General features: G+C 39.8%; 2 protein-coding genes across 4 annotated transcripts in view; both read left to right on the top strand.

Moving 5' to 3' along the window:
* Positions 1 to 240: 240 nt before the first annotated feature.
* LOC122654002 (pentatricopeptide repeat-containing protein At1g19720) lies at positions 241 to 3,590 on the top strand. The gene has a single exon (XM_043847976.1). The coding sequence runs from the start codon at positions 410 to 412 to the stop codon at positions 3,122 to 3,124; it is 2,715 nt and encodes a 904-aa protein (XP_043703911.1). The 5' UTR covers positions 241 to 409; the 3' UTR covers positions 3,125 to 3,590.
* A 7,108-nt stretch (positions 3,591 to 10,698) lies between these two features.
* Positions 10,699 to 25,482, top strand: part of LOC122655676 (DExH-box ATP-dependent RNA helicase DExH7, chloroplastic) — a 116,539-nt gene continuing 101,755 nt past the window's right edge. For all 3 annotated transcript variants that reach the window (XM_043849942.1, XM_043849944.1, XM_043849945.1), the window contains exons 1-4: positions 10,699 to 11,038; positions 11,131 to 11,236; positions 11,322 to 11,512; positions 15,164 to 15,217. In XM_043849942.1, the coding sequence (XP_043705877.1) occupies positions 10,730 to 11,038; positions 11,131 to 11,236; positions 11,322 to 11,512; positions 15,164 to 15,217 (660 nt within the window). In that variant the 5' untranslated portion in view covers positions 10,699 to 10,729. The remainder of the gene's footprint in view (positions 11,039 to 11,130; positions 11,237 to 11,321; positions 11,513 to 15,163; positions 15,218 to 25,482) is intronic.

Raw genomic sequence — 25,482 nt, 5'->3', positions numbered from 1 at the left:
TTTACTGTCATGCACCTGTGAGCCAAGGTTTTAAAACCGGAAATTGGTGATCGATCGATTCTGATCAGGCCCGAATGGTCTGAAGAACCCAGGAGTCGGCCTGAAATGGCAGAAATCGAAATTGGCCAGGGCCGATTCCCGATCCTATTCACCGATTTTTTAAACCCTGCTATTGAGTTCTTGGTTTACTGTCTAAAACAAAATTCTCTTGGTTTTTTTCTTTCTCAACTATCAACAGGATTCATAAATTTGTTATCAGTGGCAGTGGCAGTGGCGTGGATGAATCCCAATGGGCCCATACACCAATTTTCGATTCTCTCAGCCAATAACAGTCATTATCTCGTCCAATAGATAATATCAATTTCACTTATCTTGCCAACTCAAAACAGAAAAAAAGAAAAGTGTAGAAATGAAATCAATTTTGCTGATGGATTCCATCTTCGCCTGCAAATCGAAGCCCCCGAGTGCTGATCTGTTCAAACATGAAATCCCAACTGAATTCTCTTCAAAACCCATAAAATCTTCTCTTTCTTTCGCCAAAACCTCCACCCCAGCTGCACCAAGACCAACCCAGAAAATTACAGAACATCATGTGAATCATCTATGCAGAACTGGGCAGCTCAAAGAAGCAGTAGCTGCTCTCGATTCCATTGCCAAACTTGGGGTCAAGGTGAAACCCGGAACTTATATCTCTTTACTTCAGTGTTGTATTGATTTGGATTCGATTGATCAAGGCCGTAAGCTCCATGCCAGAGTTGGGTTGGTTAGGGAGTTGAACCCCTTCATTGAGACCAAACTTGTTGGTATGTATGCCAAGTGTGGGAGTTTGGAAGATGCCCGTCAAGTATTTGATCAAATGCTGGAGAGAAATCTGTTTACTTGGTCCACCATGATAGGTGCATATACTCGAGAACGGAGATGGCAGGAAATTATAGACCTTTTCTTCTGGATGACTGCAGATGGGATTTTCCCAGATGAATTTCTGTTGCCAAAGATCCTACAAGCTTGTGCAAACTCAGGGGATGCTGAGTCAGGGGAATTGATTCATTCTTTTGTAATTCGAAGTGGGATGGATTCATGTGTCCATGTTAACAATGCTCTACTATCAATGTATGCCAAGTGTGGTAGATTGATTTCTGCCAGAAGCTTTTTCGAGAAGATGGATAAGAAGGACATGGTGAGTTGGAATTCAATTATATCTGGGTATTGCCAGAGTGGAAACAATGAAAAAGCTCTCCGGCTGTTTGATAGGATGCAAATTGAGGGAGTAAAGCCAGGTCTAGTGACTTGGAACATATTGATTGCCAGTTATAACCAATCTGGAGACTGTGACCTCGCAATGGAACTGATGAGGAAGATGGAAATTTTAGGGATGACTCCCGATGTTTTTACTTGGACATCTATGATTTCAGGTTATGCACAAAACAACAGGAAAAGGTTGGCCTTAGAATTGTTTAGAGAAATGATTTTGGTTGGCATTGAACCAAATGCAGTTACTATCGCTAGTGCAGTTTCAGCTTGTGCTACTTTGAAAGCTTTAGAGAAAGGGAAGCAACTTCACTCTATTGGAATTAAGACAGGATACATGGGAGATGTACTTCTTGGAAATTCTCTGATTGACCTGTACTCCAAATGTTCGAAAACTGTGGCTGCTCAGTGTGTCTTTGATAATATATCAGAAAAAGATATTTTCACATGGAACTCAATGATTGGAGGGTACACTCAATCTGGGTACTGTGGCAAAGCCTATGATCTCTTTGTCTTGATGCAGGATTCTGGAGTACAGCCTAATGTTGTCACATGGAATGTTATGATCTCAGGCCATATTCAAAATGGAGATGAGGATCGGGCCATGGAGTTCTTTCAGAGGATGGAAACAGATGGAATGATCAAGCAGAATACAGTGACATGGAACTTGCTTATTTCAGGTTCGCTCCAAAATGGGCACACAAACAAGGCTCTGGGAATTTTCCAGCAAATGCAATCTTTCCAAGTTCCACCTAACTCAGTGACCTTGTTGAGCATCTTATCAGCTTTTGCAAATTTGGTAGCACTGAAAAAGGTGAAAGAGATACATGGTTGCATCTTGCGTAAAAATCTGAATTCCGAGCTTTCACTTGCTAATTCTCTGATAGATGCTTATGCCAATTCAGGGGACATGGTCTCTGCGAGGGCCATATTTGAGGATCTGTCATCCAAAGATATCGTCTCATGGAACTCGATAATTTCTGGTTATGTTTTACATGGTCTTCCTGATATTGCAATTGATCTCTTTGGTCGGATGAGACAGGTTGGACTCAATCCAAGCAGGGGAACTATTACAAATATTATTCTAGCACATGGTTTGAAAGGAATGGTGGATGAAGGGAAGCAAATATTCTCTAGCATAATTGATAATTATCAGATTTCACCAAGCTTAGAACATTTTTCAGCTGTGGTAACTCTATTTGGTCGCTCAGGTAGACTTGCCGAAGCAACCAAGTTCATCGAGGAAATGGACAGTGAACCTGACGCCACTGTTTGGGATGCCTTTCTTACAGCTTGTAGGGTTCATGGCACTATTGGGTTGGCAGTACATGCAGCAGAACATTTAATGAAATTGGAACCTGGGAATTCATTGAATTACAGGTTAGTATCACAGATATATGCTTTAGTTGGAAGGTCTGAAGATACTTCAAAAGTGAGAAAGCCTAAAATGATAAATGGGACAACCAGATTTCTTGGGTGTAGTTGGATTGAAATCAAGAACACAATGCATACTTTTATCACGGGTGATCAATCTATGCCAAATTCAGATTCTTTGTATTCTCAGTTAAGTTGTATAGCAGAAAAAATTAGGGTAGCAGCTCCCGATTCTCATGACACACAACTTTGCATCGAGGAAGAAGAGAATGAAGAGGTTGCTGGGATCCACAGTGAGAAACTTGCAATTGCTTCTGCCCTCATTGGCTCTCCCTATTCATCTAAAAGTATAAGAATTGTCAAGAACCTTCGATTGTGTAGAGATTGCCATAGGACTGCAAAACTTTTCTCTTTGGTATATGGACGTGAAATTTATATGAGTGATCCAAAGTGCTTGCATCATTTCAAGAATGGGCAGTGCTCTTGCAGGGACTATTGGTGATGCTTAATAGCCATTCTTGATCTTACCTTATATTAGCTTGAGCCAAGAGCTGCATTGCGTAATTCAAGCCCAAGCATTCTCATACTAAGTCTCTGCCCTCAAGTACATGGAGACCAATTGGATGGACACTTTCAACCTAACCCGACTAATTACAGCCGGCCTAGGCCAACATTGTTAACGGTATAGAAGGCATTGACTTGGAGTATGGGCATTTCTCTCATTGGATGAGATTCAATTGATCTTCTGCAACCTGGATGAATTGATCATGCACTTCGATGCTGAGAGTGGTGAATCAAGAAGCTGTTGAACTGGCGAAACAATGGGTGGTTAGACCTTTGTTATATTTTGGAGAAAGCTTACCGCTGTAAAATGTAGTCTTATCTTGGGTCATTTGGTTGGAAGTGAAGTTTGTCAATATGGAGTAAATGGCCTGGATTAGCCACATGCCTAATCTCATATGAAAATTCAATCATATATTATCCTCCCATGTATGTCAATGCACTCTTTTCCTAGTCCCTAATTTTTCAATTCTTCATTTTGCTACATGGCCAACTCTGTTTAAGCTGAAACTTGACATGTCAACGTGGGACCTTGAGGTTTTCTGATCCACAAAATTTGAGCCCCATTGGACTTGCCATGTGGAAAAATAGTGCCCATTTAGGAAACCCTTATAGACTTGCCCATCTAGGAAACTCCTTTCCAGTTTTTAGTTTTTTAATTTTAATTTTAATTTTTTTCATTTTACTTCACTTTGCCGATAAAAATTTATTTCACTTAATTCCATTCTAACCAACGGAGCCATTATTATCCATGAGTCCTCCACATCTCCCTCCACTCATGTGTCAAGTTTTAGCCATCGGAATTTGCCACATGTCAATTTTCTTTTCTGTGTTGTTTTACAGTTCTATATTGCACCTTGATTTGGTAATCTGCTTCTTCTCCTCCATGCTTAGCCCTCTATTTATATTCTTGTCTCCCTTAGCTATAGCAAAGTACACATTACTTTCTATTTCTTAATGCTTTTATCTTCACATTACGAAAGATATTCAATCCTTTTTGCACAATCAAAGAATCAAATCTCAATTGATGCATATAACTAAAGCATTCATATTTGCTGATGCTTTGAGTGTAACACATGATGATTTCACCATATTCATATATGTACCAGATCCCTACATCATTCAAATCAGAAAACAACACATCTTCTGGCAGTAGTTTAGTCAAAATCAGATGGCAACTGCTGGATCTCATTGTAGTGAAAGAGTGGTAAGCCTGCTATTTCAATTTTCAATTGCATTTATTAGCTATTCTTCTGTGCACAAGAGTAGCATTTTAGCCATTGTTTACTTATTCATCTGTCTCAAATGCCTTTTAAATCCTTGTTAGCACCTAGTAGGAAAATTCAGAGGTGCTTTCACTATCACATTCATTACAAAGAAAATATTAATAATCTTGAAAATAGATTAGCGGAGTTGGTATCTCTCAGTGATGGCATACAAAGGTTGGTGGGAGGATCTTAAAGGGATGAAGAGTTGATCATAGAAGTAGTAACAGAATGGGTGGTGAGAGCGAATGAAATTGAACATGTGTTGAGGAGGTGGTTAGATGATGCAGTTAAAGGTAAGAAGAAATGGTCTTTAGGATTGTTCCAGCTCATTATATCCTAAGTAGGGTGGCAGAGGAGAAGTTGGGGGAGGTTGCTAAGGTTTTAGATGAAGGGAAATCATTTGCAATGTATTGATCCCTCTACCAATTTCGGATGGAGATTCTGTTTCATGGCCTTAGAATGTAGGAAATCAGTCAAGGAAGAGGTCATGGAGGCATTGAAGAATGAGGAAATCAATATAGTTGTGTTATATGGCATAGGTGGGGTGGGAAAGACACACTTGGCAGCCGAAGTTGGTAAGCAAGCTGAACAACTTGGGCTTTTTAACATGGTCGTCAATGTACTTGTGTCTCCAATATTCATCCCTGCAAAAAATTCAGTGCCAACTTGGGTAGCATTTGGGCTGTTTATTAAAGAATTGGGGGACAATTTGTGAGGTGGCAGATGAACTATCCAAAAGGATGAAGTAAGGGAAGAGGATCCTCATATCTTAGATTGGTTTGGCAAATTCATCTGTAATAGGGATTCTTCTTGGTAAGCAACATGGGGGTTGTAAGATCCATAGTTCAAAATCTCGTTTCGGTAGGCCATTTCGGTCAAACCGAAATATCGAAATTTTGGTGAAATTCCGTCAAAACAGTATATTTTTTTCATGAGTTTTGCTTGGCCATTTTGGGGGGCAAATGGCTGGAATGACCGAAAATTCGATGAAACAGTGCATTTTTGTGACCGGAATGAGCGAAATTTCGGCGAAACAATGCTGATTCTGGGTTTCGCCTCCTGTTTGTCTCGGACATTTTGAAATTAGCGAAATTTTGGCGAGTTTTTGAACTATGGGAAAATCTTACTCACAACAAAACGCCTGATGGTATGTCGTAGTGTGACAAGCAAAAGCAAAACAATCCACCTCAATGCTTTGACAGAGAAAGATGCTTGGTTTTTGTTTAGGAGGCAGATAGATAAAGTTGTGGACTCCCCTTCTTGCAATGCTGTGGCAGGAGTGGTTGCCAAAGAATGTGTAAGTGTACCATTAGCTCGTCACTTTTGGGAGGGCAATGAGGGAAAGGGGGGACCCAAAAGAGTTGGAAGTGGCAACATGGAAACTTAGAACATCTGAACTTGCAAATATAAAAGGCATCAATCCAAAACTATTCTTGCGTTTAAAGTTGAGTTTTAATTACATGGAGGATGAGGAAATGAAGCAGTCCTTACTTTTTTTTTTTTGTTTCCAGATGTGTTTACTATCAAGATAGAGAAATTGGTGCTTTAAAGGATTGGAGGGGGACTATTATTTAGAAATGCCCACACATTGGATGAAGCTAGGGATATGTCATACAGCATGGTGGCGACCCTAAAAGCTTCTTGCTTCTTGTTATAGACTGAAATCTCTCTGTGGGCAGAGTGTATCATGCTATCCATGAACAGTATTGAATGCATCCATGAATTCCCAAAATAATAAATTAATAATCATCATCAAGTGTCTATGATAAGAGCTGGCGAAGGACTAAAGTATGGCCTATGAGAGGGAATGACTTCTAATGAGGATCTCACTGATGTACAATGATATTGGTGAGCTCCCTAATGGGTTGAATTACCCCATGATGCAGCAGCACTTTCTTGGTTGGACCAGGGTGACCCAATCCGGAAGCCTAGACCAAGGAGAACCAAGCCTAAACCTAGATTTAGGTCCAGTAGGGATACTTAGGGATTTATTTTTTTTATTTGGGGTTAATTTTTGTCTATTAATAGTTATTATTTTAATCAGGTAAGCCGTAAATATTTGGAGATAACGTTCAGGTTAGTTTCAATTGTTGGATTCCATTAGGAATCCTTATTTGAGTTATCTTCATCTTCAGGAACCGGCAAGGGGAGATTCTGACTGCCTTCTCTAACTTTTATGGCCCGTGCACTAATTCCATGGCGGAGTTGGGGCATTAAGGGATGAGCTTAAGGTGTGCCAGGAGATGGGAATTTTGGATGTGGTGGTCAATTGCGACTCTGAGGCTACTGTCAAAGTGGTTAATTCGAAGAGGTGTAGTTTGTGGAGAGGATGGTATCTTTTCAAGGAGATTCAAGACTTGATGGTACACACCAGGGCCTATGTTTCCTTTGCCTATCGGGAAAGCAATAGAGCAGCGGACTGGTTGGCCAATCATTCTTGTGATACTGAGGCATCAACCAGATTTCAGCCTGGTAGCATCCCTTTGGGTCCGCTACAGGCCATTCTTCAGGAAGACAAAGCTGGATTACCAGTTTTAAGGAATTAATTTTCTTCTTTCTTTCTTTGTAGGGGAGGGATAGTTTTTTTTTTTTCGAGTGGTGAGTACTCTATTTGTGATGGGCTGGGGTAAGGCGGTATGTCCCCCCCTGTATTCTTTATTACTCTATTAATTTTTAATAAAACCGTAGGGGCCAGCCCGGGTCCCAAGTAATATTCGGGGTTAAAAAAAAAAAAAAAGTTATCTTCATCTTTTTAAGAGTCTTAATGTAAGCTACCCCATCCCCATCACTTCAGGTTTGAATGAAATTTTCTGGTTCCATATGCTGCTTGCACAAGTTCTATTGGCTGATAACTCCCTCTCTCCTCTGTCTCACTCTTCTTGCTGATTCAACTCAGTGTCCTTGCAGGCCCGCCTTCCTCCTTTATAGTTCTTCTTCTTGCCTTTTCTCCTTTCCATTTCAGTTCTTAAGAGCTCTGTTTTTGGGGAGTATTTCCATAATAAAAATATTGGTATCAATATTCCTCGTGCCTCTTCTTTTCATCCTGAAATTTTGTTTCCATTTGAGTATACTGTTGGCAGTCAGTGTTCTCTCCTTTCCATTCGAGTATATTATTGCAGTTAGTGTTCTCTCCTTTGTGCAAGTCCATTCGTATTGATGTGAGTTACTGAGTATAGCTTTCGGGCTCCCTGTGTAATCATATTTAGGAGTGCACCTTATGTGATTAGGGAGTAGTTTTATCTTGGAGGTATAAACGCATGGTCAACCCAGATTGCACAATTAAGGGCGTTTAAAAACCTTAAGCATAGTATCATTCTGATACGATTCGACTCCATTTTTAGCTGTTTCTGATTCCAGGAGGAGGACTACTTTGTTGCTGTGAGTTTCTACTTCATCTGGTACAAGGACATTACCGTGATATTCAACTGCAATGTATTTAACAGAGAAGTCTTATACACTGCCCATCACATTATCTTACTACAAGCTTTTTGATCGGAATGCTTAGTGGAGCTGTTGTTGCCATCTTAATTGGGTCTACAGTTGGTGGATAGTTAGAGACAATTCGAGTATGTATGGTACAAGTACAAACGGTTTTATATATCTTAGCTAATAGCTGATTCAATGAGTCTATTTGACCTGATCTCTTCTTGAGTTATTTCACAAACCAGATTGTGAACAACATCACCATAGACTGACTGAATTGCAAAGGGAATGAAATTCAGACTAAGAATAGAATTTGTGTACATGGATGATACTCACATGAATTACTTACCTATTTGTTGTTTTCAATTAAGATATGAATTGTTTTCCTTTCGTGTTGTGGTCCTACTTTCCTAAGTTCTACCCGGGGGAAAATGATGGACGAGAGTCAACATCACTTCTGATAACACTTAATAGGGTCTGTTACCAGATACTGTGGAAAGCACACTGCCTAGATACTCAGCTTTTCTTTCGTCTTTGCAACATACGGGGATCTACTGAACATTGGAGGACCTCCATTTTGTTTCCATGGGTCCAGTTACTGATCGGTTTGGGGTTTTTAGTATATGGTGTTGGTGAGTGTAGAAATTCCTGTTGTATTTCTGAGGCAATGTGAGGTATTCGATGAAATACATTTTACCCTAACATGTATCCAAAATAGTGTTTAGTTAAGAATGCATTCTGCATTTTGAGAATGGTAATGCACATTCTCAGAATTGCATACCAAACATAGCCTTAATATGCTGCTGAGTCTAAGTCCATGTACTCTATCTATATAGCAGTTAACCAAATCGGCCATCTACTTGATGTTGGGGATATATAAAGCTATGCATCGAAGAAGAAGAAAAAATCCTTAAATGCCAGTCCTAAGAAACCATTTTCTTGTTTAAATAATTAACATTATCAATGGTAATTGATGAAATCCTGATAATTTTGCAGAACAAGAATATGAGCGTAAGAGGGGGCCCTCAAGGAGTGTGCTTATTGTGATGGTCCTTCTTTCAACCACTGAAAGCTTGGTGTTGGCCATTGTTGTTTGGATTTATTAATTATATTTTTATGTATGTGATAAATGATGATGGCAGAAACGATTTCACCATTAACATGTCCGATAAAAAAATAAATAAAAAATCGCCCAAGGATCTCAACAACCACAATCACGAAATCAATAACAAGGGAGAGTAGGAATGCAACACTTGGTGATGATCTTTGTCAACTGCTTTTCAAATGACCGCAACCTGAACTTGAAGATGATGAGACTCTCTTTTTTCTTTTCTTTTTTGGAAAGGGAGGGGGGGGGGGGGGGAGGCCTCTAGATGAGACTCTCTCTTCTCTTCAAGTTTTCTTTTTCTCATATTCAATTAGGGTTTTTAGCATTAGCTTTTAAACAAAGTTTATATTGGATATTATAATCTAACGGTTCCAATCATTCCAAGTGATGTGATCCTAAAGGGTACTCTTTGAATTCTTCTTAATTGCACAAAAGCACAATCCTATAGATAACACAACCTGAAAACTCACAATGGTAGAAAACTTTCACTATGTTTTCTACCCCATACAACCAACATCCACTATAGATCTTACTGGCATGGAATTAAATCGAATGGGTTTGATGGACACACATCATATGCTAAATACCCAACAATCTCTCATTTGTACATCAAAACCAATGTCTAACTACTATAATACTCGTATTTTCAACATGCTTATTGAATACAACCTGTGTGAGTCCCTTTGTTGCGACTAGATTATCTACAAAGTCAACTTTGACAATGGTGATATCGCTTCGCTATATGATTTCTTGAATGAAATGATATTTGTGTTTCACATGTTTGTTCTTTTGATGAACTATAGTTTCCTTAGCTTGAGCAATGGCTCCCCTGTATCACATAACATGTATATGAGGTGTTCTACGAGGTCAGTTGATAGCTCAAGGTCAGCCGATAACTTTCTCACTCTCACCCTCTCCTTGACTACTTCACAAGTTGCTGAATACTCAAATCTCAGTCGTGGAATTTGTAGTTGACATATGTTTGACACTCTTCTATATGACTACCCCTCCTCCTAAAATAAACAACATCTCGTAAGTGGACTTCTTGTCAACTTTATTAGTCTGGAAGTATGAATTAGTTATCCTTCTCAAATACTTCATGATCAATTTGATAACAGTCCAATGTTCCGGTCTAGGGTTAGACTGATATTTACTTACCATACCAACTGCATGACATATATTTGATCTTCTACACATCCTTTCATAGTTTCTATGTCCTCAAGGGTTGGGGACACTGTAACTTATTTGAGGAAGAGAACCTAGATCAGAAATGCCTCAGTTAGATTACAATATGCTTTATACTCTAGTTTAAAAGCGTATATCAATCATATGACTCTCCGAACTTCTTTTTTTTAAACAAATTTGAGTTTTCCCAAAAAAAATTCAAAGCATTGTTTCTGATATGTGGTAAGTTTGAATCGATTTGAAAATTTATTGTATAAAAACCTAAAAACTTGAAAAAGCACTATACGACTAGATGATAACATGGCAATATTTTCATAAAAAACTGAAGGAGAAACAAAGGGATTACTATCAACAAATTATAAATGAGTCCCAAGAAAAAAATGCTTGAAACCAGCCGTTTGGCGATTTGGCCCAAACCATTACGTGGGCCCATATACTGTCTCAACTCTCAACAATTCTACTGTCCAGAGCCCGGGACAGTAGACTAGATTCGCAGTTGGAACTTTGAAGTCCTTCAGGTCTTTCTTCACTTCCCTCTTGGGAGTTGGGAGAGAACCAAAAAATGGCTCCCAAAAAGAAGCAACAACAACAGCAGAAGAACAAGGGGGGAGGAGCTTCTTCTTCTTCGTCCTCCAAGAACAAACCGCAAGCATCGTCAGGTCCGAAACTCCAAATATCGGCAGAGAACGAGCAACGTTTACGCCGTCTCTTGCTTAATTCCAACAAGCCCACGCCCCCTCCTTCCACCAATCCCGCCGGTGAAATACTTTCCAAATCTCAGAAGGCCAAGAAGCTCAGAACTATTTATGAGAAGCTATCTTGCGAAGGCTTCACTGACGATCAGATCGAACGCGCTCTTTCCACTCTCAATGTATTGAATCCCTACTAAAAAAATTCGGTTTCTGCAGATGATTGTTTATCTTTTTCTTTTGCACTTGAAGTGTAGATTTGTTTCTCTTATAGGATGGGGCTACATTTGAGACTACTCTTGACTGGCTGTGCTTTAACTTGCCCGGGAACGAGCTTCCCTTAAAGTTTTCGAGTGGTACTTATTTGCATACCAATGAAGGTATATAAGATATTTAGTATTCGTTGATTGGCATTGTTTTGAGTGCAAATAGGTGTAATTGGTTCTTCTATTCAAATTGGGTCAGGAGGTTCCATTGGTATAATAGCTGCGGCTAAGGATGACTGGGTACCTTCGCCACATCCATCCACTAAAATTGAGGAACAAACGCCTGGAGTTGCTGTTAGAGTCAAAGGACATTGGGAAGATGACATTTTGGATTCTAGGCAGCCGTCTCAAGCTGATTGGATTCGACAGTATGTCGAACAACAGGAAGAGGTATTTTTTTTGAAATGCTCTGTATATTCAGCTTCAATTGTGTACTAAAAAAAGAATCAGTTACTTGAATGAAATGTGCTTGCCGATTGTACTAGAAGAATAAAAGCAGTTACTTGAATGAAATGTACTTGTGAGTTTACGGTCACCATATCTGTGGGTTATCTGTTAGAACTCGGGACAGTCTGATTAGCTTCAATAGGTCTTGACCCATACAAAGTTTTCATCAGACTGTGAGAGAAGAAGATGGAGGGATTGAGACTTTAGCTTGATTGGTGTCTAAACTTGTAACTATAAAATTATGAGTTTGTCCAAGTTTAGATTTGTGTTGGTTGTATGGGCTGATATGTGATTGATTTGATCTCAATAGTTTTCTTTTTTAATCATGAAAGTATTAGAGGACGGAATGAAAAAGGCGCAAGAAATATCTCGTAACACAAGAAACATGTTTTAAGTAATGCTACAAGATGTAAATGAAAAGAAAATAGGCACTGCCTATAAATTCCGCTCTCCCCCCTCCCTCCTCTTCATGGTCACAAATCTTGGTAAAACATTTTGCAAGCAGATTCTTCAAGATAACATGATTCATGTAGCGAGCCCCATTTAGTTGGGATAAGGTTTAGTTGAGTTGAATTAGTTGCATTCTTCAAGCTATATAACATATTGAAAACCTACTCTGTTTCTATTGTTTCTAAAGGGTCATTACCTACTGCTGGTCCTGCTTACGCGGGGTCTTGGGAGGAGTGAGTTTGGAGATGATCCTCACATACGTCATTTTGCCCAAGTGACCGCTCTCAAGACTTGAACCCGGGCATTTCAACCCTAGTTGAAACCAAATTATACCTCCAAAATGACCAAAATGACACTGAAACATACCACTGAAATGGCCGAGTGAAAATTGCACCGCAATATGGCCCATTTTGGTGAAAATACCAAAACATTGAAGACCCCTGAATTCACATGTATTTTTGTTTCGACCAGGATCAAAATCGAAATATGTTGTCCAAATTTCTAGACATGCTCCAAGCATTGGCCCCCTAAAACCTACTCTATTTCTGTATATTCTTTGAACAGTTGTATTGGCTTCAGTTTTTCATATCATGTTCCTCTAAAAATATAGAACACTCGACCTGCTTGATAGCCAAATCAAACTCTTAAATATTCTGAAATTTAATTTTTCTATTTTCTGATTGGTTCCCTGTCCTGCAATTTTGTTCTCTTTTGGATTTCTGTAACCTAGTGATCTTAGGTGACCAGAACCCCATCAAGAGGTTCTGTGGACTTTGCAGAAGCTAAATTGGGGTGGTGGCCAATGATAAATAAAAGGGTCTCTGACTGCATGGTGAAGGAGAGGTCGCTTCAGTTGAGTGGGCTTATGTTCTGGATCACATCGGTGTTCAAGCATTTGATGATGTATGTGGTGGTCTGTCAAGATTGATATGAAGTCATTAAACCAAGAAGATCAGTGGTAAGTTTGATTTCGAATAGCAGGTGACAGGTAGAATTGAAGTTCAGACTCATGAGGACAAGGGAATCGAAAGGGGAGAAGCAAGGGAATTGAGGGACACTTTGTTGAATGCAATGTTGTAACTATCGATTGTTCCGGTACTAGAGGGTAATGATCAAAATGTGATGTTGGATTACTAGAAGATGATAACCAACGTATAGTGATGAATTGGATTTTGTACCAGATGTGACGGGTAAGTTCCTTCTGGATGTTTCTGAGGATATGTAAATAGAGGAGGCAGCTGGAGAAATAGTGGAATGCTAAGACAGTTAAACCAGCCATGGGAGAAGTCAAAGAAAAATTTTATGACTTATGAGGGAGATGGGGTTGTGAGCTTTCAAAACTAGGAACCTGCATCAGTTTGCATCAGAATTTTGATGACATTGGAATCAGTAAGGAATGATCATATTAGAGCTGATACAAGTTTGATTGTAATCAGTACCCACCCAGATTGTTTCCCCTTAGTGAGGGTTAAGTAGTTCAACCCCCATTTGCTTAAAGATTTCCTTATAATCAGGTGATCTTTCCCATCATTGGTTTTTTTTTTGATAAGTAAATAATTTCATTAAACAAAAAGTAGATTACAAGTTGTAGTAAATACACATGTCAGAATCATCCTTACAATAGCTCTTCATAAAAAACCTGAGGGTAAACGATGATTTCCGTAGATCCAGTAGCCAATGATGCGGTTTGATCTGCTGGTTGGTTTTGCTCCCTCCAAACATACTTAAGCTCATAGCAATGAAGTTTCCCAAGTAAGTGCAGGGTTGAGCTCTTCTAGTGTTGCACCCTCCAAGGCCTGGGAACCTTTTTCTTCAAAATCTCAATGGCCAACTTGGATTCTGATCTGATAGAGATCTTAGATAGATTCTTCTCCCTATGCAGAACAACACCCGTATATATGGCGAGCATCTCCACGGTCAGGACAGAACTATCATTGCCAACTCTTGAATATGCAGAGACAAGGACAACAACATCATCATGAACCAGCCCCCCATAAGAAGCTCTATGCTGATTCAGCGACTCATCACAGTCTAAAGCAACTACATGTCTAGGGGGGAGGAAACCAGTATCTTGGCTTCAGAATTTGAGTAATCCAATTAATCTGAATCCCCCAATGTTATATAATATAAATGTTCTTTGGAATCCACGCACTAGACAGGATATAGAGCTACACCTGATTTGGACATCTTCCTTAATTGCATCACAAATCTGAGGCCTACTCCTTGTTTTGTTTTTAAATATCCGGAAGTTTGTTGCTGCCACAAGTGATGAATAGATGAGCAGAATGCTAGCTTGCCAATAATTCCAATCGAGTCGCACCTCCAAATATCCGGAAGTTTCCCTTTATGGCTTTTTAGAGCATGTAAAGTACTTGATGTTTACTTGGTGTATTTGTCAGTGGTGGGGAGGTGGATGTGTCATGCCTATTTGTAATCCAGTTGTAGTTTTTAACCTCCTTGGTGGCTGGGTGTTGCCTGGCTGCCTTTATGGTATAGCTCTCTCTCTCTTTCTCTCTCTCTCTCTCACACACACACACACACACAGAGACACAGAGAGAGAGAGAGAGGGAGAGAGAGAGAGAGAGAGAAGCAGAACTACACAGACAAAATGCATGCGCACATACACACAAATAAACACACACCTACACTTGCATGTGTGCACGTGCTCACGCATAACCCTACTCTGTCTAACTTTACTAGTTTTGCTTTATATATTGTGGTGGCTGGGTGTTGCCTGGCTGCCTTTATGCTATAGCTCTCTCTCTCTCTCTCACACACACACACACACACACACACACACACAGAGAGAGAGAGAGAGATAAGCACAACTACAGAGACAGAATGCATGCGCACATACACAAATAAACACACACCTACACTTGCATGTGTACACATGCTCACACATAACCCTACTGTCTGTCTAACTTTACTAGTTTTGCTTTATATATTGTAAAGTTGCCTTTGGAGATGATAGAGATATTGTGGAATAAAATACTTGAACGGTCCAGTATTGAAAAATATCCAAATTGCTTACTTTTCTTATTCTATTGATCTCATACTCACCAAATTATATACTTAGGTATCATATGGATGTGCACACTATGAAAGCATAATGAACTAATAGAAATTCTGCATCATATACAGGATGACTGGGAGGCTGCTGTAGATGATGCAATTGTCCAGGATTCAACGAGGGAGGTACTCTTTATTACTTTGTCAGATTGTCAGCAACATCGATGCATTATTGATAGCAGGGTTTTAAGTATCCGTTGGTATCATATTGTATCTGCCGATTCATATCGGTATTGGTGGATACTGATACGATAATTATTTTTCAAAATTTTTTTGTATGAGACGGGACCGTTGTGGTCCGATACAAGTAAGATACACTTGATAAGCCTCATTTAAACCTGCAAAACAGAAACTGTGATTGAGATATGAAACTGAGAGCAACCTAAGGCTTTGGAAACATGTTTTTTTCTTTGATATGAGTTCGAAGAAATCATCTAACATAAAAAGACCTTAATCTTCACAATTTCAACAAGTTTTGGGGACTTACAGTGTTACAATCACGGATCGAAACAGATTTGGGAGAAAAAGTGGTAAAGTTGCATATATCTTATTCTTTTGGTGCTCAAATCTCTTTTTTTTTGGGTTATGCAACACTAGATTGGTAAAAGCGACTCAAATCCTTGCATCAAGCTGATATATATTTACATACTGCATAATAAGGTGTTTTGTGCGTCAAAACTCTATTTTATGTGTCATAAGCAAGGTTTAAAGTATTGGTATCGGGTATCGTATCGGAAGGGTATTTTAAGAGACGTATTTTATCGTACCGTAGAAACGCAAGATATGCTAGATACATATGGAAATGGTCAAGAAACATATGAAAATGCTTAGGATATATACAAAATACAGTTTTGAAGCAGAAAACTGATGTAGATCACAAGTCCATATGTACCCGCAGAAACAAGCCCCAAAACCAGCCCAGCAAGGTCGTGGGATGTGACTTCTGTGAGAGGCAGCCTGGTCTAATGATGTGGCAAGTTTTTGTTGGTTTGATGGAGCATCACCAAAGGCAGCCTGAACTACTTCCACCAAAAAAAAAAAAGCGGTTACTGTTCACATGAACAATACCCAAACTACTGTTCACGCGAACAGTGTTGTGGGTCCATCAGCCTTGAATGGAGAAGGAAGTCCAAGCAAATAATTGCGATTCTGTGGGCCCCACTAAAGATAGCAAGACAAAACCGATTTTATTGCTGCCTAATAGTTTCTACTTTATTTAGTTTCTATTTTAGAGACCTTTCTTTTGTTTTAGTAGGCTGATATATATAACCCTAGTAGTTTCTAATTCTAGTTAGTTTCTATTTTCAATAAGTTGCCATTGTCACTAGTTGCTAGGTTTAGTAGTTTCTATTTCCTACTTTGTATTTTCAACTTTCTATTTTGTGAAGCTTAGGCCAAGCTATAAATAGGACCCATCAGTTGTACTTGAATCAGAATTGAATAATAGAATTTTGAGGCCATGCTTGTCATCGTTATGGGAGAACATTCGCTGTTCAACAGTTGGGATAGCTGTGAGTGAGAGACTCAGGGCTGCAATCGATCTCCCGCTGGTTTTCCTTGGTTTGAGGTTGATTTTTTTGCATTAAAAACACTATAAATAAGTAATATGTAATATAGTTGTCAAGGCGTTGCCTAGGCGTCCAGGCAGAGTTTTGGGGTCTAGCCGACCATCGCCTTAGTGGTATCGAACTAGGTTTTGAACCTTATTTATACCAAATATCATTTAAGCTATATTTTACTTAAGATATTATTCATGTTAGATGTGAAGGGTAAAATGGGAATAGCCCAATCTCGAGAATAGCATCAGCTAGATGGCACTAAGCTTATCTCTCTTATTTTTTGTTTCCTGTTTTACCCATGTAAATGTCCCTTTATATTAATGTGATTTCTGGTCTCTCTCTCTATTAGAGAGCCAGCTTTCCCTCACTCTCTTCTCCTCTTTTCTCCTTTCTCTTCTTCTATTTTTCTGCTGTTTACATGGTATCAGAGCAGATCTGATCAAGAAGGGCAAGCTTCCCCTTCCATCCCTCTGTCCCTTCCTCACTTCTACACCAAAGGAAGAAGGTGGAATAAACCCCATTCGATTTTGAAGACTGTCTCGGTTCCTCTCTGCCGTAGGGGGTAGTTTACCCCATTTTTGATGCCTTGAAGGTGTTCGACAGATTGCAGCAATGGTTTGGTGATGTTGATTCATCTCTATTTCAGGTTTGATGTTCTTAGAATGACCTTTGCTTGAGTGTGATGCATTGCTTGGTGATTTTCCATTGCTGTGAATCTTCCTTTTGATCTTTTTGGGGTCTATTGTGCTGTTGGATAACACTTGATATAGCTCTCCATGTTTGAATTGGTTTCTTGGACTGTTTTGTACCTATTTGATCTTTGTTGAGATATGGGTCTGATATTGGAGTGTTCTTTGAGCTGCTGTCGTGCTATAGGATTACTCCTATTGGACTGACTTGCTGTTTAGTGTGATGATGAGTTCTTATTTCTTGCTTATCTTGGATTAAGCATTGGTTGGTGGTTCTATTTGCACTTTCGGGTGCCTCGTTGGTGAAGATAAAGTGTTGTTTGTGCTGCCTCTTTGTTTCTTGGTTTGAATTGGCTTAAGAGCCATTATTGTTTGATTGGTGTTCCTCTTTGGTGGTGATTATAGGAGAGACATCGACGAACACCAAGGCTGTGACTGAGGTTGTATCCTCCTCACCTAATTTTCTGACCTCTAAGAAGCTAAAGGGTAGTCAGAATTTTCAGCAATGGCACAAGATTGTGACCGTGGTTCTCACAGGAAGGGGTGAGAAATATCATTTGACTGGCAAGAAACCTGCCAAAATGGATCATGATGCTTGGGAGGTTGCTGATGCCCACATCTTGGGTCAGATGCTCAATTCTATGGATAGCAATATTATAGACCTTGTGACCCATATTGACACTATTAAATGATCTATAGGATTATCTAACTGTATCGTACTCTGGGCACAACAATCTCTCCAGGATTTATGAGCTCTCTCAAGAGTTTTATCGAGTTGATAGGAAGGGTCGACCCTTGACCCAACTTCGCTGATTTCAAGAGGATGAGGAGTTGAATGCTTTGTTGCCCATTACCTCTGATGTTACCCAAATGCAGCAACAGCGTGAGCAACTAGCGGTTATGAGTTTCTTGGGCAGTTTAAGCTCTGACTTTGACTCAGTACGATCTCAGATTCTTGGAGGTGTTACAGTTCCATCTCTTGCGGACAATTTTTCTCGAGCTCTTCGTGTGTCTCGTGACCCTACTCGAGTTCCTTCTGGTGATAGTATTGCTCTTGTGAGTAGTGGCCGCAGTGGGGGTCGTCAACCTACCAAGATCCCCCCAGCTGCACCTTCTGCGAGTACCTATGACTTGTTTGAGAGGTCTGAGAAGTCTGGTCCTCCAAGGACTTGCCATCATTGTGGCAAATCTGGTCACATTCAACGTTATTGTTGGAAGCTACATGACAAACTTGCAGCCAAGATAGCTAACACTGCCAGTGTTGATCCTGCAGCCCCACTTGTACCTGTTGAGGAACGCCGTGTGACTTTGACTTTGACAGAGGAGGAGTATGCTCGTTACAACCAGGGCAAGGCTGCTCAGGACATTTCTTCCACTGCTACTTTTGTCCAGAAAGGTAATGCCACTGCGTGTCTCTCCACTTTTAGGCCTTGGATTATTGATTCAAGTGCCTCAGACCATATGTCTGGCATCTCAGGTATCTTTTCATCTTTGCAACCTTCTCATTTGAGTGTCACTTTAGCTGATGGTTCCTGTGCAACCTACTTCTTCTTTGTCCTTATCCTCTATCTTGTATTTACCTAAATTCCCTTTTAATCTCTTGTTTGTTAGTCAACTTACCAGTGCCTACAACTGTTCCATAACATTTTTTCCTGATTCTTGCGTCTTTCAGGATTTGCGGCCGAGGAGAACGATTGGTAGAGGCAGGGTCTCGGGGGGACTCTATCTTCTTGAGGACACATCTTCAGTTGCTTGTTCGAGTATCGCTACCCCTCATCAACTCCATTGTCACCTTGGTCATCCATCTTTACAGAGTTTGCAAAAACTGTTTCATAGTTTGCTTTCTCTTTCTGTTTTAAATTGTGAGTCGTGTCAGTTTGGGAAACTCCACCATGTGAGTTATTCCCCTCGTGTCAACAAACGGGCCTTACATCCCTTTTCTTTGGTTTACGCTGATGTATGGGGTCCTTGTCGTGTGTCTTCCAAGTTGGGTTTTACATATTTTGTTACTTTTGTTGATGACTACTCTCGTGTGACTTGGTTTTACTTAATGAAATGTCGTTCTGGATTGTTCTCCATCTTTTCTTTATTTATTGTTGCAATTAAGAATCAATTTGGATCTTATATTAAGGTGTTGCATAGTGATAATGCACGGGAGTATTTTTCTATCCTTTTTTCTGACTTTATGGCCACTCGTGGGATCATTCATCAGTCTTCTTGCTCAGTCTCGTTGTGTCTTTGGGTGTGCTTGCTTTGTTTGAGACCATACTACCGGGGTTTCGAAGTTAGATCCTAAAGCTATTAAATGCATTTTTGTGGGCTATTCTCGTGTTCAGAAGGGGTATCGCTGCTATTCACTTGTTCTTCGCAAGTATTTTGTTACGGCTGATGTTTCCTTCTTTGAATCTCAATCTTATGTGCATGAGCCTGTTGAGGATCCTTCCTTGGATGAGGATCTTCCTCTTTGTGTTAGTCAGCCTCCTGTGCAGTCTCTTGTTGCTCCGACTCCTGTGCAGCCCCTTGTTCGGCCTCCCGTCATTAATGTGTATCAACATGAACCTTGTCAAAGGGAAGAAGTTGCTGACCCTCTTGATGCTCCGCTTGCTGCCATGTCTTCGTCGTCTGTGGATCCTATCCCTGATCCTCCCTTTTCTGATTTGGATCAGCCCATTGCTCATCGGAAAGGTACCCGTCGTCGTGTTACACATCCCATTTCTTTTCATGTTTCTTATTTTGGTTTATTTTCTACCTTTCAAACTTGCCTTTCCATTGTTGCATCTCATCCTATTCTTAAGAGCATTGCAGAGGCATTATCTGTTCCTGGCTGGAGGACAACTATGGAGGACGAGTTACAGGCTTTGGCCCATAACCACACTTGGGACCTTGTTCCACTGCCCCCTGGCAAGTCTGCCATTATTGTCGATGGGTCTATGTGGTCAAGGTTAATGCTGATGGATCTCTTGCTCGCTTGAAAGCCCGATTGGTGGCCAAAGGCTATGCACAGGTGTATGGTGTTGATTACTTGGATACCTTCTCTCCGGTTGCCAAGCTCTCCTCGGTTTGAGTTTTGATCTCTCGTGCCGCCTCTCATTAGTGGCCCTTGCACCAACTTGATGTAAAAAATGCTTTCCTCCATGGCGATCTTCATGAGGAGGTGTATATGGAGCAACCTCCGGAGTTTGTTGCTCAGGCGGAGTGCGGGTTAGTTTGTAGATTAAAGAAATCTTTGTATGGACTGAAACAGTCCCCATGAGCCTGGTTTGGCCGATTTACAGAGGTGGTGCTTGAGTTTGGTTTGTCATGATGCAATAGTAACTACTTTATCTTTTATCGTCGGACGAGTGTTGGAAGAATTTTTCTGACTGTATATGTTGATGACATAGTGATTACTAGTGATTACTGGTGATGACTCTACAGGAATTGATAGGTTTAAAGCTCATCTTCAATAGAGATTTCAGACTAAAGATTTGGGCAAGTTGAATTACTTCTTAGGTGTCGAAGTGGCTCGATTTAGGAAGGGCATATCTCTTTCGCAGCAAAAGTATACTCTTGACTTGCTTACGGAGACTGGGATGCTAGGGTGCAAACCTCTTGATAGCCCAATGGATCCCAATATCAAGCTTGTTGCAGATGAGGGAGATGCTCTTGATGATCCAGAAAGATACAGAAGGTTGGTTGGAAAGCTGAACTACTTGACACTCGATCTGATATGTCATTTCCGGTGAGTGTTGTAAGTCAATTCATGTCATCTCCTAGGACACCTTGTTGGGATGTTGTCATTCGGATTTTAAGTTATCTCAAGAAGACTCCCGAACGAGGATTAGTTTATGCCGATCATGGCCATACAAGAGTTGAGGGATTTTCTGATGCAGATTGGGCTGGATCCACGATGGTTCAGAGGTCAACTACAAGCTACTGTATATTTGTTGGAGGGTATCTTGTTTCATAGAAGAGTAAGAAATAGAGTGTAGTGGCAAGATCGAGTGCAGAATCCGAGTACCGAGCCATGGCCCATGCTACTTGTGAGCTAGTTTGGTTGAAGATGCTGTTGACTGAGCTTGGGTTTGAGAGCTCTACACCAATGCAATTGTGGTGTGACGACCAGGCAGCAATACATATTGCCTCAAACCCCGTATTCCATGAGAGAACTAAACATATTGAGGTGGATTGTCACTTTGTGAGAGAAAAACTCCAACATGGCGTAATCTCTACAAAGTATGTCAAGACTGGAGAGCAACTTGCTGATGTGTTTACTAAGTCTCTAGTAAGTGGGAGGGTTAACTATATTTGTAACAAGCTGGGCATGATTGATATATGTTCCAGCTTGAGGGGGAGTGTTAGATGTGAAGGGTAAAATGGGAATAGCCCAATCTCGTGAATAGCGTCAGCTAGATGGCGCTGAGCTTATGTCCCTTATTTTTTGTTTCCTGTTTTATCCCTGTAAATGTCCCTTTATATTAATGTGATTTCTGGTCTCTCTCTCTCTCTATTAGTGAGGCAGCTTTCCCTCACTTTCTTCTCCTCTTTTCTCCTTTCTCTTCTTCTATTTTTCTGCTGTGTACAATTCATAAATAAGCAAATACCCCCTATTTGAATCCAATAAAATAGGTAAAAAATCAAATTCCAAAAGGATAAAAATCAACCCCCCAGTTCAAGAACAAAAACTAGATTTTTGGTGGTAGGTGAAATTTCAACTTCCTAATGCTGAGTTTTTTCTCAAATCTAAAAGTTTCATAAATCTTAATGTGGTAAAACATTGCTAAAAACCGAAAGAGTGGTAAAATATTCATTTATTGATATCTAAAAAAATGTTTTTATTCAGAGCGATTTCGACAGCATTTGCGCATACCAAATAAGGTTTGACCCATAACTCCTTCAATATAAATCATATTTATGCAATCTTGGATTTGTTGGAAAGCTGGTTTTATGCTCTACCTAATACAAAAAATCTCATGTAAAAATAAAATCATTTGACCAGTTAAACTTCTTAGAGAACAAGAACATTTCTCTAAATTGAGGGTAGTTTAATTACTTATAGATGAGATCATATTTTCTAAGAACAGTTTAAACCAAATGTGAGACTACGTATACCAGGACAATGACCCATTCCAAGAAAAATATAAACTATAAACCAAATGTATGTTTTGATTGTCTCAAACTTCCAATAGTTTGCTTCTTCAGTTTTGCTGGCTTCTAGTTCTATGTTGATTGTAAATAATAGAGAAATAGGGGAAGGGAAAGAAAGAAAGGAAGAAAGAAAGAAAGAAAGAAAAGAGAAGAGAAGAGGAGAAGAAAATGGGAAAGCTGGACTCTCAGTAAATGTGAGAGAGGCCAGATATTATCATTAATATATAGAGTCCTTTACAGGGGTAAAACAGAAAACAAAAAGAGAGGAGACAAGCCCAGCGCCATATGGCTGACGCTGTTCTCGAGAATGGGACATACCCATTTTACTCTCCACAATATACTTCTAACACTCCCCCTCAAGCTGGAGCATATATATCAATCATGCCCAGCTTGTTACAAATATAGTTAACCCTCCCACTTACTAGAGACTTAGTAAGCATATCAGCAAGTTGTTCTCTAGTCTTGACATACTTTGTAGAGATTATGCCCTGTTGGAGTTTTTCTCTTACAAAGTGACAATCCACCTCAATATGTTTAGTTCTCTCATAGAATACGGGGTTTGAGGCAATATGTATTGCTGCCTGGTTGTTACACCACAATTGCATTGGTGTAGAGCTCTCAAACCTAAGCTCAGTCAACAACATTTTCAACCAAACCAGCTCACAAGTAGCATGGGCCATGGCTCGGTACTCGGATTCTGCACTTGATCTTGTCACTACACTCTGTTTCTTACTCTTCCATGAAACAAGGTTCCCTCCAACAAGTATACAATGCTTGTAGTTGACCTCTGATCAATCGGTGATCCAGCCCAATCTGCATAAAAAAATTCCTCAACTCGTGTATGGCCATGATCAGTGTATACTAATCCTCGTCCAGGAGCCTTCTTGAGATACCTCAAAATCTGAATGACAGCATCCCAATGAGGTGTCCTAGGAGATGACATGAATTGACTTACAACACTCACCGGAAATGAAATATCAGGTTGAGTGAATGTCAAGTAATTCAGCTTTCCAACCAGCATTCTATATCTTTCTGGATCATCAAGGGCATCTCCCTTATTTGTAACAAGCTTGATATTGGGATCCATTGGGCTATCAAGAGGTTTGTACCCTAGCTTCCCAGTCTCCATAAGCAAGTCAAGAGTATACTTTCGTTGTGAGAGAGATATGCCCTTCCTGGATTGAGCTACTTCGACCCCTAAGAAATAATTCAACTTTCCCAAATCTTTAGTTTGAAATCTCTGTTGAAGATGAGTTATCAAACGATCGATTCCTGTAGAGTCATCACCAGTAATCACAATGTCATCAACATATACAATCAGAAATATTCTTCCAGCACTAGTTTGACGATAAAGGAGAGAGTAGTCACTATTGCATCGTGACATTCCAAACTCAAGAACCACTTCTGTAAATCGGCCAAACTAGGCCTGTGGGAACTGTTTCAGCCCATACAAAGATTTCTTCAATCTGCAAATGTGAAACCCACCTCTAATTTGAACTTTTTCGAACTTGTGTGATTACAGGTTCTGGGTCTGTGTCTATGCTTGCCTCTATGTTGTGGGCTGCATCGGTGGTGGATTCAGAGCAATCCTTTGACACACCTATGGAGGATTTCGAGGAGCCAGGACAGCTAGCTATCCTTGAGTCTGAAAGTCCTGCCGGGTTCTAGCATATCAGTTTCTTATGCCAGACTTGCTGGGTTGAGCATATGCAGAACCTCACCATATCCTAGGCTGGTATATAGGTAAGAATCCCATTCTATGTATATATATATATATACTATTTTTGTTTAATTATTGTACTAGGGGCAGAATAGTAAATTTTACCTAGTGGGACCCACACCCCTTTGTAGATCTAGACTGCTTAGGTGCCAACATACCCTGGCCCACTTCCATTACTAAGTTACAACTTAAAAATTAGAATTAAGTAATTAAATTACTTTAAAAACATATTAGGAAATTACATTTTAAAAACTGATTCTAATTAACAAGTAACAAACAACCTTTAGTAGACTTCCTATATAAGAAATCCTTAGCTCAGAATTTCAATTTTACACCAAATAGAAATCGTTCCAGCCTTGGGAGCTTAGAAGAAAACTAAGGAAAAGAGAAGGAAAGCTGGGATTGCTCTCATCTAACCTTGAGATTCAATTGGAACTTGGGATTTGGGGCTGCCATCATCAAGAACACTCTAAATTCAGGTAAAGCTCCTAAACCTGAACCTGTTTTTCCCAAATTCCTCTCTTCTCTTTTCTCTAATGGATGAATCATTGACCCATATCAACCTAACATGGTGAATCCTAGATTGGGTTGTTCAAAACCCTAAATTGAGGACCTAATTAACTAGTTTATTATTCTAAGAACAACCTGCAATCCTAAATCCCCATTTTCTCAAACTTTTCTCTATATGTCATGCTGTTTTCTTCTTAGAATTAAGACCTAATTCAGCCTAGACCCAATAGCTTAGATGACTTTTGACAAAATCCCCATTTAAGACTTAGTTATAGCTTGGTAGGTTGCTAAAACCAGGCTGTAATATCAATCCCTCATCTCCTTCTCTCATTTCAGCCATTTTCTTAAAAAAATTGCAGAATTTATAATTATTTAAAATTTTATTTGAAACCCTAATCTGATCCTACATGCAAATGGGTCAAAATCTTCCAATTGCTGTAATCTATCAAAGCCCTAAACTAATTTTGGGAAAGTAGCCCCATACTTCAATCATCCATGGACTTTGGATCCCAAAACAGTCAATGCTAGCTGAACCGGATTCACACACCTGAGTAATAAAGTGAACCGGATTCAGCCAGTTCTGAATCTGGTTCTACCTTTTGGCTTGGTTTGGGTTCTTGGGTACCTTAGGCTTTTACCTAGGACTATATTAGACCTAATGTTTGTTATATATTGGTTATTTAGAGACTAATAACATCAATTGGTGAGGTTTTTGGTGTGTATTGGAGCTCCACTTGTCTAGGGATATTCTCCAGTACAGGTAAGGGAATTCTGACTTTCTTTGGA

The sequence above is a fragment of the Telopea speciosissima genome, chromosome 3, assembly GCF_018873765.1.
Source record: "Telopea speciosissima isolate NSW1024214 ecotype Mountain lineage chromosome 3, Tspe_v1, whole genome shotgun sequence".
Classification (NCBI taxonomy): Eukaryota; Viridiplantae; Streptophyta; class Magnoliopsida; order Proteales; family Proteaceae; genus Telopea; species Telopea speciosissima.
This window is presented reverse-complemented; position numbering and strand designations above follow the sequence as displayed.

Bases quoted from the DNA above. Each gene is read 5' to 3' on its own strand.
- LOC122654002 (XM_043847976.1), top strand. From the start codon at position 410: ATGAAATCAATTTTGCTGATGGATTCCATCTTCGCCTGCAAATCGAAG.